This window comes from Arachis stenosperma, chromosome 9 (genome assembly GCF_014773155.1).
Source record: "Arachis stenosperma cultivar V10309 chromosome 9, arast.V10309.gnm1.PFL2, whole genome shotgun sequence".
Taxonomy (NCBI): Eukaryota; Viridiplantae; Streptophyta; class Magnoliopsida; order Fabales; family Fabaceae; genus Arachis; species Arachis stenosperma.
This window is the reverse complement of record NC_080385.1, coordinates 156,874,411-156,890,562: the sequence shown is the minus strand read 5'-3', so window position 1 is coordinate 156,890,562 and position 16,152 is coordinate 156,874,411. Positions and strand designations below refer to the sequence as shown.

At 40.0% G+C, this 16,152-nt stretch overlaps 2 protein-coding genes across 8 annotated transcripts; both read right to left on the bottom strand.

The window, feature by feature from the left end:
- Positions 1-4,525: 4,525 nt before the first annotated feature.
- Positions 4,526-5,563, bottom strand: LOC130950243 (uncharacterized). The gene is made up of 2 exons (XM_057878764.1): positions 4,955-5,563; positions 4,526-4,549 (listed from the first exon to the last, which is right to left on the bottom strand). Exons 1-2 carry the CDS (start codon positions 5,561-5,563, stop codon positions 4,526-4,528), a joined length of 633 nt encoding a protein of 210 aa, XP_057734747.1.
- Positions 5,564-6,064: 501 nt separating this feature from the next.
- On the bottom strand, positions 6,065-10,506 carry LOC130951761 (probable protein phosphatase 2C 15). 7 transcript variants are annotated; one of them, XM_057880482.1, is made up of 10 exons: positions 10,024-10,506; positions 9,591-9,644; positions 8,936-9,309; positions 8,547-8,718; positions 8,238-8,391; positions 8,095-8,158; positions 7,825-7,932; positions 7,603-7,728; positions 7,229-7,461; positions 6,065-6,656 (listed from the first exon to the last, which is right to left on the bottom strand). In XM_057880482.1, the coding sequence occupies exons 3-10, from the start codon at positions 9,143-9,145 to the stop codon at positions 6,437-6,439; spliced, it is 1,287 nt and encodes a 428-aa protein (XP_057736465.1). In that variant the 5' UTR covers positions 9,146-9,309; positions 9,591-9,644; positions 10,024-10,506; the 3' UTR covers positions 6,065-6,436. The 7 variants fall into 7 exon arrangements, with proteins under 7 accessions (XP_057736465.1, XP_057736464.1, XP_057736468.1 ...); XM_057880481.1 differs by having other exon boundaries at positions 10,217-10,506; XM_057880485.1 differs by having other exon boundaries at positions 9,591-9,641; positions 10,217-10,506.
- Between the last annotated feature and the right edge of the window lie 5,646 nt (positions 10,507-16,152).

The window sequence follows — 16,152 nt, the reverse complement described above, 5'->3', positions numbered from 1 at the left end:
CAATCATCCCTTGCTGAAGTGTTTACATCCCGACCAGACGGACTACGTCCTCAGGGAAGTCCATGAGGGATGCTGCGGCCACCATATAGGTGGCAAAGCCCTAGCGAGGAAGTTAGTCCGAGCAGGATATTACTGGCCGTCAATGATGGCTGACTCCAAGGAATTCGTCAAGAGGTGTGTCAAGTGCCAAGAAAACGCCAACTTCCACCGTGCACCCGCCTCTGAGCTCAACTTGCTAACGGCCTCTCGACCCTTTTCGCAATGGGGAGTCGATCTCTTAGGACCTTTTCCCGTTGGTCCGGGACAGGTCAGATACCTCATAGTCGCCATCGACTATTACACAAAATGGATAGAGGTTGAACCATTGGCCAGCATATCCTCAGCTAATTGTAGGAAATTCATGTGGAGACAAGTCATAACACGGTTTGGTATCCCTGAGGTCGTCATCTCGGACAACGGGACACAATTCACCGACAAAAAGTTCATAGAATTCCTCACCGGCCTAGGCATAAGGCAGAGATTCTCCTCGGTAGAGCACCCATAGATAAACGGGCAGGTCGAGTCCGCAAATAAGGTCATCCTGCAAGGGCTCAAGAAGAGGTTAGATAGCAAGAAAGGTGCGTGGGCCGACGAGCTGGCCTCGGTCCTATGGTCCTACCGAACAACCGAACAATCCTCCACCAAAGAGACACCCTTCCGGCTAACCTACGGGTCAGATGCAGTGATACCCGTAGAGGTCGGAGAGCCGAGTCAACGGCTACTCTTGAAGGGTGTAGACGAAGCCGTCGAGAAATACCTGATAGAAGAAACCAGGGAAATGGCCCATCTGGCAGAAGCAGCGCTAAAACAGAAGATAGCTCTACGCTACAACGCCAAAGCGCTCAAAAGGAAGTTCGAAGAAAACGACCTCGTCCTGAGGCGTAACGACATCGGCCCGTCCACTCCGGGAGAAGGCAAACTTGCGGCGAACTGGGAAGGGCCATACCGAATCAAGGAGGTAATCGGTAGAGGAGCATACAAACTAGAGAGACTCAACGGCAAGGAGGTCCCGAGAACATGGAATGCCGATAACTTAAGGAGGTTTTATTCATAAGTCATCTATTTCGTAATAGCACTTCAGTTTCTTTTATATAATGACTAAACCCTCCTAACTCTTTACATGCTACATTTGCCTATGATATTTTCTAAACTCTTAATCTTTTACGTTATATATTTACCTATGCTGTTTTCCAAAATGCCAACTCTCTAAGCAACCATTATAAGAACGATGATGCGAGGCCCCGGGATTGATCACCCCGGGAACCCCTCAATTCAAAAAATACGAAGAACGACCACAACAGGAACGCAAGCCATAAACGGCTAACGCGAATAAACGGAAACACGAAGTAAATCAAGGACGGATAAAGCAAGAAAAGTTAATCTTACGGGCAAACAAGCCCACAAACCCACTAACGGGCAACAAAGTCATAATAACGGTCAACAAAAAGTACAAACAATACAAGCATCACTTTTTCGGCATGTCAATAATATTTGCCATCCTTAATGGTCTTGAAGACCCCGATCGCCGAGACATCGAAATCCGGGGAAACGACCTTCACCTGAGCTTTGAGGGCCTCCTCAGTCGTGAAAATTGCATTTTTCCCTTGCTCCCGGACTTCATTGTGTTTTTGCTTGAACAACTCGGCCTCCTCCCGAGCGGTCTTAGCGGTAGCCATCGCTTCGTCTCGCTCTTTCTCCAGAGCGGACACCCGACCTTGCGCGACACTCAGCTGGTTTTTCAAAGTCATTTCCTGTTCCATCAAGCGGGACACCGAAGCATCGGCAGTCTTCAGTTTTTCTTCTGCCGAAGTAGCCTTTTTCTGGGCAGCGTCGAGCTTACTCCCCGCTTCAACTAACCGATCCTGAAGCGTTTTAACTTGGGTTTTATACTTGTTGTTGGCATCAACAGCAGATTCAAGCTTCCGACGAAGCGAGGCCATACCAGAAAGTTCAGATTCAGCCTTTCGGGCTATGGCCGCGCCGCGAAGGAGGGTACGGTACATCCACCGAGCCTGCCCCGAGAGGTCGGCGCCATGGAAGTGGTCCTCCGTACCCGGAAGCAGCTGGGTATCTATGAACATACCAGCGTCGAAATTCCTTTCCATGACAGTCAAAACCCCCTCGGGACTAGACTATGACCTTTGCCTTTTGGGGGTGGGGATGATGGACAACTCCTCCTCCTCCTCACGACGAGATGAAGACGAGTGCCCGGTAACGGGAACCTCGGGAGGAATCGGGGCTGCAGAAGTCGGAGTGGCGATCTTCGCAGACGTTTCAACCTCGGGAGGATGAGCGTCAGAAAGAACTTCTGGAGGAGCCGTCGCCTCCTGTCCGCCGGCCTCCTCACCTGCGTCGTCCTTAAGGAAAGTTTCGAAAAGGTTGTCCATGCCGGTTACCTCGGCAGAGAGTCCCACTGCAGACAAGTTAAGAAAACGAATTAGTAAAAACAACAGCGGAACATTTAAACAGACGTCAGCACGACAAAAGAAACTCACGAATATAATCTCGAGCGGCCTCTCGGCTGCCCATAAGGAGGTGTGGATTCACATTGTTCCTCCCAAGAACCGCCCACAAGATGTCGGCCACCCGCCGGTCCACGGCCGACATCTTGTTATAAGAAACTTTAATAAAAGGATTAGACCCCGCCCCGAAGCTCCAATATGTCGGGATGAGGCGCTGCTTTTCCAGAGACAACCAAAAGGGGTGACGACCCTTGACCGGGCGGACCTTAAAGTACTTGTCCTTGAACCCGTGGTAGGAGTCCTCGAACAAACCAAAGATCCTCCGGCCTTGGGCGGACCGAAAGGACATGAAACCTTTCTTGTGCTTCCCCTCCTTCGAAGGGTTTGTTAGACTAAAGAAAAAGAGGAAGACGTCAACGGAGGTCGGCAACTCCAAGTACTCGCACACCATCTCGAAACAGCGAACGGAAGCCCAGCTGTTCGGATGCAATTGAGACGGAGCCACCGAAATTCGGTTCAGGAGGTCCATCTGGAAGGAGGAAAGGGGAATGCGAACCCCCACCTGAGTGAACATGGCCTTGTAGAACCAGATCCAATCGGGAACCCGGGGGGCATGAAAGTTAATCTCATAAAGCCGCTCGTAAGGGGCAGGGACGAACACGTCATAGTTTGCCTCCTCGTCGGTACCCCCACAGAGATACTCGGCTTGACGAAAGTCCGTTAACTCCTCCTCCCCCATCTGGTTGGGAGAGTTCTTGAGGTCGGAAACTACCCACGCGTACGGGTCGTAACCCGCAGCGGAGGTCGAAGCTCGGCTAACGACACGAGGCATACCTACAGTGGGGGCACCGCGCGGTTAGTCCGTGAGGTCGGAATCCGGGAAAAACCCAAAGAAACCCTTCATGCCGCAGCCACAAGGGGGACCAGACAAACCAAGACCGAACAAAAGCATAAACCCCCCCTATGATCAATGAAAAGGAAAGAAAATGCATCCACAAAGTGCGCCCATAAATAACCAGAAAGAACAAGAATAGAGCAAGAACAGGAAAAATGATCATGGCAGACATGCAAACAACCATTATAGTAAAAGGAAAAGAAGCAGTTACCTGGAAGAATCAAGGAAGTTCAAACGAGGATGAAGTGCGTTAGAGCAATGTGCGTTGTAGCAGTGGAAATAGCTTTTGTGTGATGGGAGCAAAGAAGGGACGAATGGGCAGTATGATCAGGGAGGTAAATAAATGGAAGAAGAAGAGAAGCATGAAACTGTTCAAAACCGCTCTGTTGGAAGCACGAAAGACCTGGGGGCAGAATTGTCTTTTCGCACACAGGAATTTTCAATCTTTTATGGGCATTTAATGCCCGGCGCAAGAAACAAGGCGGAAATGGAACGCCCTGAACCACGAACGGGCACGCATGCGGGCAGCGCGTCTCCCACACGAACGGCCGACCGAACGACAACAATGATAGGATGCTCGCCGCCAACAGCCTACACGGCAGATTAACGGCGCGTGGGGGCACTGTTACGGTCTGGCCCAAACCACGCACGGGTCGACCCGACCCATTAGGGACCCGACCCGAGCGATCGAACCCTTAGCGCCTGCCACGGCATCTGGACACGCGTCCTCATCATTCCCCTAACACAGCTGGGAGGAACCTTCGCGGAAAGTGGGCTCGTCCCTTCAGGGCCCACCTCTGACACAGTATAAATAGGGAAGGACCTGTCCTTCCCCAAGGTACGTCATATCCTTTCACCTCACTATTCTGCTCGCCTGCACATCGCTGACTTGAGCGTCGGAGTGTCCTTGCAGGTGGCACCCCCCATCCTTTCTCCAAGACAAGTGCTCGGCTACTCGGCAAGCCCGCGACCAGTGCAACCAAAGCTAAGGCGTCCTCACTCCCTCACCTGCTCACCCGATCTGTCCGGAACCCGACTACCGAACATATATATATATGTAATGTATGCTGTAACAGAAAAAAGGATGTGACCAAATCTGTGTTACCCAGTACAAGTGCTAGTCTCATATTCATGACAACCCAACTTCTTCTACCTGCAAAGCAGAACACAGGTTATAAAATGAAGCAACTATTGAGTCTTAAACAATCAAAACTAAATAACGGTATAACATCAAGATAGTTGAAAAGAAAAACTGATCTGGAAGATGAACAAATGAAGGGACCTATTTCATACAAAATCATATCAGAAAGTGATTATTAGACTACGTTTCCCAAATCTAGAATGAAACACTAATGGACAACCTATAAAAAAGAAATCATTTTAAAAAATAAAACTATCAAGCTAACTGTCTAATGGATACCATAAGCATAAACCACTCACTTGTGCTTGTGTTTTCCGTGGGCCTAACGTTGGCACAACAAAATTTGCTTTTGCTGTCAACTTGGCACTGGCCTCTTTGCTTATAGTGACAGTCTGTGCATTCTTGCGACAAAATGACCTTAGCGATGATATCAGCATTTACGAATGTGAATGGATCATTGCCATCAGGAACATCTTTGATTGGAAGCACGACCTTTGTGCATGAGGCCAACGATTTCTGAATTTGTGGTGTGTGATTGAAAAGGCCGTAGTAGATATGGATGTCAGTGCAATTTGCATAACGGAACATGTTCTTAGTTGGGGGGACACGGAGGGTAGGGTTGCATGTGTGGAGGGTTGTATTGTATTCCATATAAAGGGAAGCAAAATGATGAAAGGTGGGAGGAGTAGAAAGAGTATAGTTATATCTGAAGGCATTACAATTTCTTGATTGCATAAGATCGTATAAGTGCTTATCTCTGAATTGAATACTAGTCAAATTCTGTTGATATACGCGTATAACTATAAATGTTTTGCCTTCATCACTTAGTTGCACCCATCTATCCACCTGCGGTGACTCAGAACAATTGTGTATGGCCAAAAGGCCACACTCCTGACGCTCTGCTGTAGTGAGAGGGAAGCTGATGTTCCCAACATATCCACAATTGAATGAAGCTGGACATTCTCTTCTCTCTCCGGTGGCTGCGGCCACCACAAGTATGAAAACCAATACAACAAATTTATACATGCTCAATTCAACAAAGCCAACTTGTTTTCACACAGCATATTGGAATTGGGAAAATGGTTATTGACTATATTGTTCTTGGAGCCTTATTACTTGTTAGGCCCTCCTTACATGGCTGACTTGACTTCAGATGAACCAAGTTCGTGCTCAATTATTCCTACTCAAAGTAGCACATGGACTTGACTTTCTGACTCGTTCCGAATGTGGATATTAGAACAATAGACATTTCACCTCATAGTGTCTTATTCAAGCATAAATCGAACATCATATACATCTTCATCGTGTAGAATACGGGGAATCGAGGAGATGATTTTCCAACTCTTATAGAACCTTCCTACCATGAAGCATAATGCTGCACTAATATGCACGTTGATACCATATGACACTAGCAAGCAACCATGTCCCAACTTACAAAAAGAGAACATAAAGAGGAGTTTGGTTGAAACACATCTAACTCTGAGATCTATATGGATTTGTTTTTCAATCATTAGTAAAGATTTGAACTTTCTATTCCCCAATGCTTGACAAGGTTAAAGAAATCTATATATATACAGTATTGGAGTGAACGTAGTATGTTCTACAATTCTCATAACCAAGATCATGCTGATATACAAAAGAATCAAGCTGGCACTGATCTTAACAATCAACCACAGATGAACATTCTGCAGACGCCCAAAACTTCAGTCCAGGATCTCTACCAGCCTTTTGCTATTCAAATGTAATGTCATTCTTAGATGAATTTCCACATATCACATACACCATACATCTATTGCTACTCCATAGTGAGATTCAATCAATTACTTGGCCTATAAAAATCGTGATTGAAAAAAAGAATGAAGGATGACAATAAAGAATAGGGCATCATCAATTTTGATCCTAGGACACTTTAACTCCACTGGGGCGTTTTCCCTCCATCGCATCCTTCTTATCGCGACAATCAAAGCACAGAAAAGGTCCTTGCCAGGGCTTGGAGCTGGTGGAGAAGATGGAACCCGCATGGACTGAGATACCCTCACTTGGAGCAAGATCAACTTGACACACAGCACAAACAAAAAGGCCAGATGTTGATTGTCCTGAGTTCTCATCACTCCCTAATCTGCAACACATATCAAACATTAAACATTTAAGAACCTCAACAGCATTTCAATTGTATTTGCTAGTCGAGCAATAAATAGCCATGTGTCACAATTATAATTCCAAGGTTCAATTACATGGTTAGGATGAAAATTATATCTTCCAAGTTGTGGTTTTAACTAATCAACTTATCTTCATTACCTCAACTACTGAACTGAAACATTATCAGCTCGTTTCCCATTACAGAAGAACTTGATTAAGAAGGGCTTTTACAACTAATTCCTCTCTTTCCACCATTATCCTGAAGTATGCCTCAATGGAAATCCTAATGTTTAACCTTGACAGTCGATTATTTAACCAATTACCAGTTTATCCAGACGAAAATACCATCCCCTATACTAGTACCATTATCCATCTCTCTATCATCTTGTTTTACTGGTATCAAGTATATATCAATCACTACAGTTGGCTAGAAAAGTCCTGTGGGGACAAAAGGAGGACACTAAGAAAAACAACATGCAAGGAACTTTCACAAGATTTTTCAATACTTCAAGGAAACAATTGAACATGTTCGTCTATCAAAGATGATATTACCTTTCAGCAAGCATTGCTGATCCTTCTTCAAAGAGTTCCTCCACTATATTTATAGCTGAAAGCTTCTTTGACAGTTTACCGGCAGAATCACGGGATCTTTTTCTGAAGAAAAGGTCTCTGAACTTGTTATGCTTTTTGGGGGGAGGAGTTGGTGGCAACTCATTATCAGGTGGGATTATGTCAACTACTATACAAGTTGTATCATCCTTTAACCCTCTTGTCCTTAGTGCTTCCTGGATAAAAGTAGGGATATATAGAAGCTTATGTGAGGAGAAATGCCATTTGTGCCGTGTGACGTTAAATTGCTAATATCAAGTCACGAGACAAAAGACAAGTTGATTTTTTCCAAAATAGCATATACCACTATAGTTTACCTTCACAACCTGCGTAGCCGCAAGTTCAGCAGGCAAACCACGACAAGATTTAGCAGCCACTTCGGAGGACACGGCATCCCAGATGCCATCAGAAGCAATTACAAGCCTACCACCAGCATTTGATAGCTATAATCCATGGGAAATGTAAGATGTTTATCAGAATACAGACCAAGCAGTATCAAATACTTGACATAGACGAGATTATATGGAAAGAGATTGCACCTTCACTTGTTTGACATATGGTACTGGAACTATGAACTCCCCAACATCCATATCTCCTATTGACCTTGAAAGGCATAGACCCCCAGGCCAGCAACGAAGAGGACCAATCTGCAATGGTCCAAAAATAAACTTCTAATATATACAGGATAAGCTATATGGACTGTCCTTAAATTGGATGCTGAAAGTAAAAGGAGAAGATAAATAAAGTAAATCTCTTTTTCTTCCATTTTCAGATTTTCCACTAGTTAAAAAACAATATAGAGTGCTCACCTCAGCACCACCAACAATGCTAAGCCTCCCAACTTCACCTCCACTTGCAGTAACACGTTCCCTCCTGTGGATACAGAGCAACTGATTAACATAAGCTTGCAGAAAAAGCTAACTAATTAGGCCTTAAGAGATAAGAAACATACTCTTCAATATTTTCTTCGAGTCTGTGATCAACCGTTAAGGTGGTAACAGCACCACCCTGTGTATCTAGTATACAACGGGAATCTCCAACAGATGCAACTGTCACAGTCCACCTATCCACTATCACAAACGTAGCTGTGGTTCCAGAAGTTTCTCCTGGAGAAAACCGTATAAGATGAATTAAAATCATTTGAAAACAAAAGGATGAAATTATTCATCCTCCTGTTCTGTATTTCCTCCATCGTCTCGATAAGAATCACTTTTCCCAACCAAAAGAGAGGGGGGGAGAGAATAAAAGCAAAAGTGCATACCTCTGCTCTGAAATTCCTTATCAGTCTTAACAAATCCAGCAACCAATGCCCTAGGCAAAGCTTGCAACCACTCATCTCGGCCAAGCCCTCGAGGAAGAGCACTCAACACATGATTTAACAAATGCTCTCTAGCAAAAATGGCTGCAGCATTTCCATTGTGTCCATCAAAGATCTGTAAACAAGAAGATATCAGAGATCATCTCAGATAATGATGTGCTTCTATCCAAAGGACATTCAATTTTAGCTCACTGTTCAGAATAACAATCTGAAAAAGCTTTTGCTCCAACCAAAAGTAAAAAAAAAAGACAAATTTTCAACCATGGGTATGCAGTTATGGGGAATATCCGAGTATGTCTAATGTAATCTTGCAACGAAATAGTGAAAAGTACCGCAAAAACAGAAAAGGAAGTTGAAGAGTTCCCGGGTACTCGCTGACAATCAGTCTTGACTAGAAAGTAATCTTCCCCTTTCTTAGACTGAGCGGCATGACCATATCTAACAGTGGGTTTCTCCATCTTCTCACTCTTCATCTCCCTCTTAAGCAATGCAGCAAGAGGCACAAGATCATGGTGACGACGCCTCCCTTCACCGGAGGCCATCTCTTAGGCTCTAGCCCCACCAGAGAGAACGTTTCCTCAAGCACACCCAACAACTCAACTTCACAAACCTTTCTCTCTCGCCAGCTATCAGAATTCAGAAGCCCCAAACTTCCACAAAGCAAAGATCAATTGAAACAAAAACAGAGACTTTATCCCAAGTTGATCTGCATTCATCACAAAAGAAGTTGCTGATTAAGGATCTAACTTTCACACTGGTCTTCAGCGACAACCAAGTTCAACACAAGACTCGAAAGTGCAGAAGCAAGCTTTTACAGCGCATTGAGTACTATCAATGCAATTTCTATGAAACAACTTTGAACTCTACTGAATTTTAGAACCGAAAGCTTCAATTTTTTAATAATAAAAAAAGGAAGAAACTTGAAGCTGGGTTCACAAGTAGAGAACATAAATTCCAAGCAGAAAGGGAAGACAGTAGCTGAATTACCTGCGAGAATGTTTGGATATGCAGCCGGCGCAGAATTAGATGCAGATCTGACTGCTACAACAAGCAAACATGCACACAATAAGAAAAAGGAAATATCAAATAAGGATACGAAACGCGTTTTGATGACAAGGTATGAACTGTAAAACCCATTAATCTACTAAACCCATAATCTTCTATTATAAAAATAGAACCACCCAATTTCCATAGAGAGAGAAAGAGATAGATTACGAACTTATTAAAAAATGGGGAAAAACAAAAACCAAAAAGCATCAATCTTTTTTTTTAGGGACCGACCCAAGTCAGCTTGAAAACAATTTTCGTCCACCAAACACTGAAACATAGATTTCAACTTTTACATGTAAGATTCCACTCCTGAAACCAAAAGGAATAACAGTAAAGCAAAATGCCGGTGGCATGGAAGCTCGGGATCAACCTAAGCTAGTATTTTCTTCTTTTTTTTTCCGTTTCAGAAACAAAGTAGCTTTTGCTGACTTATAAAGCCTTCTCTTGCAAATACCTACATTCTGTTTCAATTAAAAGTTGGTAGCTTTAGCCCTATTTTTTTTTTCCCCCTACTTTCCTTCCCCAAGAGGGAAAAACAAAATGCAACCCCGTTTTTCTTCTACCTTGTGGGAAAAAAGGAAGTGAAGTAGCTTAGGTAGCAAAAGGAAACAGAATCCAGCTAGCAGTTAAAGTGTGAAAGCTAGATGGATGGATGAACAACCTTAGCAGGATCCCATTTTCCGTCAGGGACGAAATTGATTGAATGAATGAATGGGGTTATGGGGTGATCTCCTCGCTGGATTAGGACAAGGACAAGGGAAAACAAACGAAGAGTTTTACTAAGTCGATAAAATGAGAGGAAATTCGAGAGAAATGGGGACCACAGGGAAATTGTATGTTGAAAGATTTTAATTTTAGTAAGAAAGAAACAAAAGCTGAGGGTTTCAGAGTTAGCAATAAAGAAGTGGGATTACTGTGTGGCTGAAAAGGGACACGTGTTGGAAGTCATTGCATGTGTTTCTGGGATGCCGGATGCCCCCTCTTAATCTTCTTCTCACTCTCAACTCTGAAGCCTATGCTGCAGCTGGAACAAGTTTAATAATATAATTTAGAAGTGCCACTTAGATAAAGGCATTTATTCTTTTTCGTGTGTGTGAGAGATAGAGGTGTGAATTTCAGAATAAATTAGCTTAGATAGAGAGGTTAAAAATATTTTTTTTAAATATTTTTAAAAATTAAAATTTAATATATATAATTAATTAAATTATATTATTTTTATTAAAATTATGTCAGACAAATTAATTTGACAAAAATAGTAAATTAAATTTTGAATCGATCAAAATTAATATTTTATTTTATAAAAAATGACTACAATATTTTTATTATAGAAAATGAGATATTGTAGTTATTTTTTATAAAAAATAATATTAATTTAAACCAATTCAAAATTTTATTCACTATTTTTTTATTAAATTAATTTGTCTAGCTTAAAATAACACGATTTAATTGATTATATATGTTAAATTTTAATTTTTAAAAAAATATCTTTAAAAAAAAATTTTAAACGTTTTTATAGGAGTACCTTTCATAATTTAGATGCTATAATTGACTTTTATCAAACTCTTCAAAATATAATGTAATAGTAATTCTTGATTTCAGTATATTTGTTCATTTATTTTTTGCCCTAAAAAATAATAACAAGTTCATAGCTATGGATATATCAATATATGAGATATAATAAAGGGCAAATCATCTCAATAAATTAAATACACACTAATATTATCTGGATGTCCCAAATTAAAAAATACAATATCAAAGTCTCAAATCACATTTTTATATAAATCAAATTGATTAAATTCGATTTAATGAAATATGTAGTAAATCGAATTTAATAAATTTAAATTAGGTGAAAAACGTTATTGAATAAAAATCAAATCAAGTGGATTTAAATTAAGATATCCCTACTAAATCGAAACATTTGGATTTGATTTGTTATTGAACGTAAATCGAATCTAATGAATTTGATTTATCCATGCACGCACATTATGGTAAATCGAAACTATTGCTTCGATTTACTGTGTTTGGTACTATATGAATAATTCGAAGACATTTAATTTGACTTATAGAACACTGAAGTATATAAAAAACGAGCTCAACACGAAATTTTGTAGGATAGTGAAATTCACAATCGCTAGTGATGAGAGTTTTTTTAGCTCTTGTGCACTATAGAGGGTCCATTAAAAAAAACGCGATCAGGAATTAAGTTTACTGACAAGGACCCGCTGAGTGTTTTTCTCAAACCTTCGACGAGTTTTGTTGAGTTTAAGAATACTATATTCTAGAGACTAGAACTGCAAGGCGTGAAATTGGTGGAGAAGTTGTTCTATAGAATCCTGATTTCTATGTTACACGATGATGTCAAGTATGATTCATTCGCTATTAGCAGTGACGAAGATTTCCAGGTGTTGTTCCATTGTCACCGTTAGTTTTCCAATGTGAGGACTCCAGAGCTGTTGGCGAAGCTTGTGGATGTGGTATCTAGTTCTGGAAGCTCGAATAGGAATCCCACTCCACAAGATATCCAGCCTGCTCTAGTTTCATGCCTGTTGGTTCTTCGTCAGTTGTGCCGGTGATTGCAACGGAGCTAAATTTAGTAGCTTCACCGTCCTTTGCAGTTAATCTGAACCGTTGTAGTGATGCAGTAGTTGGTGAGACTGGACCATTGAGAGAGGTTGCTTTCGCGACGCCTAGTTCTCCTGCGATGGTCCCGATTTTTCGGAGATGTTGAAATACCCGATGGGGTTGAGGATGCATTGCATGATGATGATGATGATAATGTGGAGCCTGCCATGATAGCTGATGATAGTGACGATGATACACCATGGACGACTCCAGCTATGAGTAGGGGAGCATCTAGTTCAAGTACTAATCAGTACTCCTCGCACTTCTCTACTATGGACTTGGATGCCATGGCACCTTAGGGGGATCCGAGTGTACCTGTTAGCTTCGGGATAAGAGACACACAAAATATAGGAGTTGTATCTGAATTTCAGGTCGGTCAATAGTTTTAGGATAAAGAGGAAGTCGTGCTTAGCGTGAAGACCTATAGTATTCGCCGTGGGGTTGAGTACAATGTATTGGAATCTGATCATCTCAAGTATTATGGCAAGTGCAAGGAGTTCGGCAGCGGATGCACATGGCTCATTCAGTTAGCCTCCGCCAGCGCAAAGGCATTTGGGAGGTAAAACGGTACAATGGTCCTTATATTTTTCTAGCCACTTATATTTTTCTAGCCACATCGATATCTAGTGATCACATAAAGCTTGATTATCATGTCATATCGGCATTCATACTGTCCGTGATTAGAGTTGATAACCACAACATTTAATTAACAAAAAAGTGAACTGCTAAATAATGGAAAAGAGTCTGCATAACTAAAAGGAGACTACCTCGACACAACAGCCAATGAAAATGATCAAATCCGTCCGGCCGGAATCCAGAGAACCTCCAGAAGATCCACAACTAGTGGAGCTGCAATGGACCAGTCAACTTGATGACATTTTTGTTCTCCATACGACACATGTACTTGTATAGCCATGACAGTGCAGGAAACCCCCAACTGTACTGACCCATGTCCTCTAGTTTGGCGACGTAAGATAGCCAACAGATGTGGAGGCGAATACCTGACTTGTACCCGAACAGCTGCGTCGATAAGAGTGTCATGATATACGCAAGGGTATACCTCCTAACCGTCTCCTCGGCTGCCCCCTGCGGAAGCTCACTAAACGTCTCTTGAAACCATGTGCATTTCACTGTGAACTTGTCGATACTATTTGCAGGAGGCAACACCCCCAACAGCTCCTCAAACCACACCCACGCTGGCCGGCCACCCTCTATATATCATGAAAAGTCTATCAGGCATCCGCTAACATACTGACCATCGATCGGGAGCGCGAGCTGGTACGCTACATCCTAGAAGGTAATCGTGCACTCCCCAAACGACATGCGGAAGGTATGCGTCTCAGGCCGCCATCTCTCTACAAATGCACTCACCAATGGCTCGTCTAATCGAAACCAACTCTCGTTCAGTCTTGCAAGATGATACAAACCGGCCATCTACAAGTACGGAATGATCCTTTCATCCGACATCATACCATGTTGCCGTCTCATGCTGCTGATGCATTGATGGGGTTGCATAATTATAGAAAATTCCTTCCCACAATCGTCATAAAAAAGTGTTCAATGCATAAAAAACTCTAACCACCATAGACACTGCATGTGCTAACTTTAAAAACATGTTTACAATAACGCCCTACCAATTTTTCATAGATAAAACACAAATCACTACATAATTTATGATCTAATTCTTCAAGGTAAAAAAAGTAAAAAATACGGCATATAATCCTCCACGGGTACACAATAATTGCCTAAGCGCCTCACAAGTCGAAAAAAAATCTATTTTTTGTTAACACACTAAAAAAAATCTATTGATAACCTTATTCATAAATCTATAGTTAACCTTATTCTATAGTTAATAACTCACTAATTCTAACATGAACTAAATTTTAATATCTGCTTTTTGTTTTTTTTTTTAATAATCCCTAACTAATGATTCTAATCAACTACAATGACTAATTTGTTTTCAAAAAATAAAATAAAAAAAATTCACTAACCTCGAGGTGGACGGCACCAACAATATGTGCGACTTCACGATTTGGATCGGCGTCCTCCACGTGTGCATATTCGATTATTCCCGGGTTGCGTTGCTTTTAGAGATTTTAGGATCTGGATGGTGGGGTTGGGTGTGGGGTATATGGGTTTACTAGTTCGAATGAAATAAATTCGATTTGTATATATAGCCAAAGTCCATGCAAATCGAATCCATTAGATTCGAATTATGGGAGACGAAACTAACATGTAAATCGAAACAATGGGTGTCGATTTACAAAACCATCAAATCGAATTTATCGGTTTCGAATTATCTTGGGCGTTTTTTCAGTTAGTTAAATCGAATCTATTGAATTCAATTTACCCGGATTTGTAAATTGAAGCAAGTCCATTTGATTTATTAGCATTTTAACCATGCACTTAATTCGAATCTACTTTATTCAATTTTCATTCAACAACGTTTTTTTACCTAATTTGAATTCATTGGATTCGATTTATATAAAAATGTGCTTTAAGACTTTAACACAGCATTTTCTAATTTGGGATATTCAGGTAATATTGATATGCATTTAGTTTATTGAGGTGATTTACCCTACAATAAACTTGTAAAGCTAAATATTTTACATAATTATTTTTTTCTCACTTCATCGCCATAAAATATGAACATTTTGTTGAGTTGTAGTATCTACATGTCGAATATAATTCGCACATATTACTCATCAATATTAATCTAATACACGTATCTTTTGTATTTAATTTGTATATATTTGCATTTAATTATATTTTAATAAAAAAGAATTTTTTTAATTTAAACATATTTAAATACTATAATATATTAATGTGTCTGACCGTATTTTTAATATATATTTTAAAAATAAATTTAAAATATTAAAATATTATTATAATTAATTTAAAATATATTATATTATATTATATTATATATATCCTTATTTTTTTTATAAAAATTTAAAATTTATATATCTATATATTCCATATGTTGTATGGAGTATCCTTATCAATATGCATGCATCACAACTTCACCACACTGTCTTTCTGTGGGTTTCCTACTCCACTTTCCTTCTTTACGTTAATTACTTAATTACCAAATTTTTGACCAAACAACATGAGAAAAAAATATTGCATCCAGCTAAGCAAAAAATATATAAAATAGTATAAATCAGAATATCTGATTTAATTTCTACTCGATTTAATTTAGTCTAATAATTAATTTATTAATTTATTTAAAAAATATCAAAAATTTAAATATTATTGTATATATAATAATTTATTCGTTAATAATAAATTTAAATTCGTAATAGATTAATTTTTAATCTATAAAATTAAAAAATATCATTAAAAAATCTTATTTAGGTTATTTCTTGTTATAATAAGTGTATTAAATTTAATGTGTATATATATTGTATTTTGATTTGTATTCCTATATAGTTAATTTTCTTACCATTCGTACCAAAAAGGATTTAGAAGAAATAGAAATAGAAATTGACAATAAAATTTGGTTCCCTAAAAATTTTTACTATAATGTGCAAGCGGTGACACTTACCTATCAACCATGAAAAATATATATTATTCATCATGTTGACATTTTCTTGAAAAGTTAAGCCGCTGACCTCACCAAAATTTATAAGACAAACATTAGGTATGCTTTTGTGCATCACATAAACTTAGCAACCTCCATCATTGCTTGACAACCATGCCATTGCTAATTTGCTATACAACTGTCATTATTATTCAATCACCGAATTTATTCTTTTTTATATTCTCAATCTATTTTCAAGATTTCTTTCGCACAAAATTCGCAATCTTTTTTAGAAAGTTATATAATATTATTGATGCCAAAGATATATAAAACAAGAGATGCTGCATGCTAAGA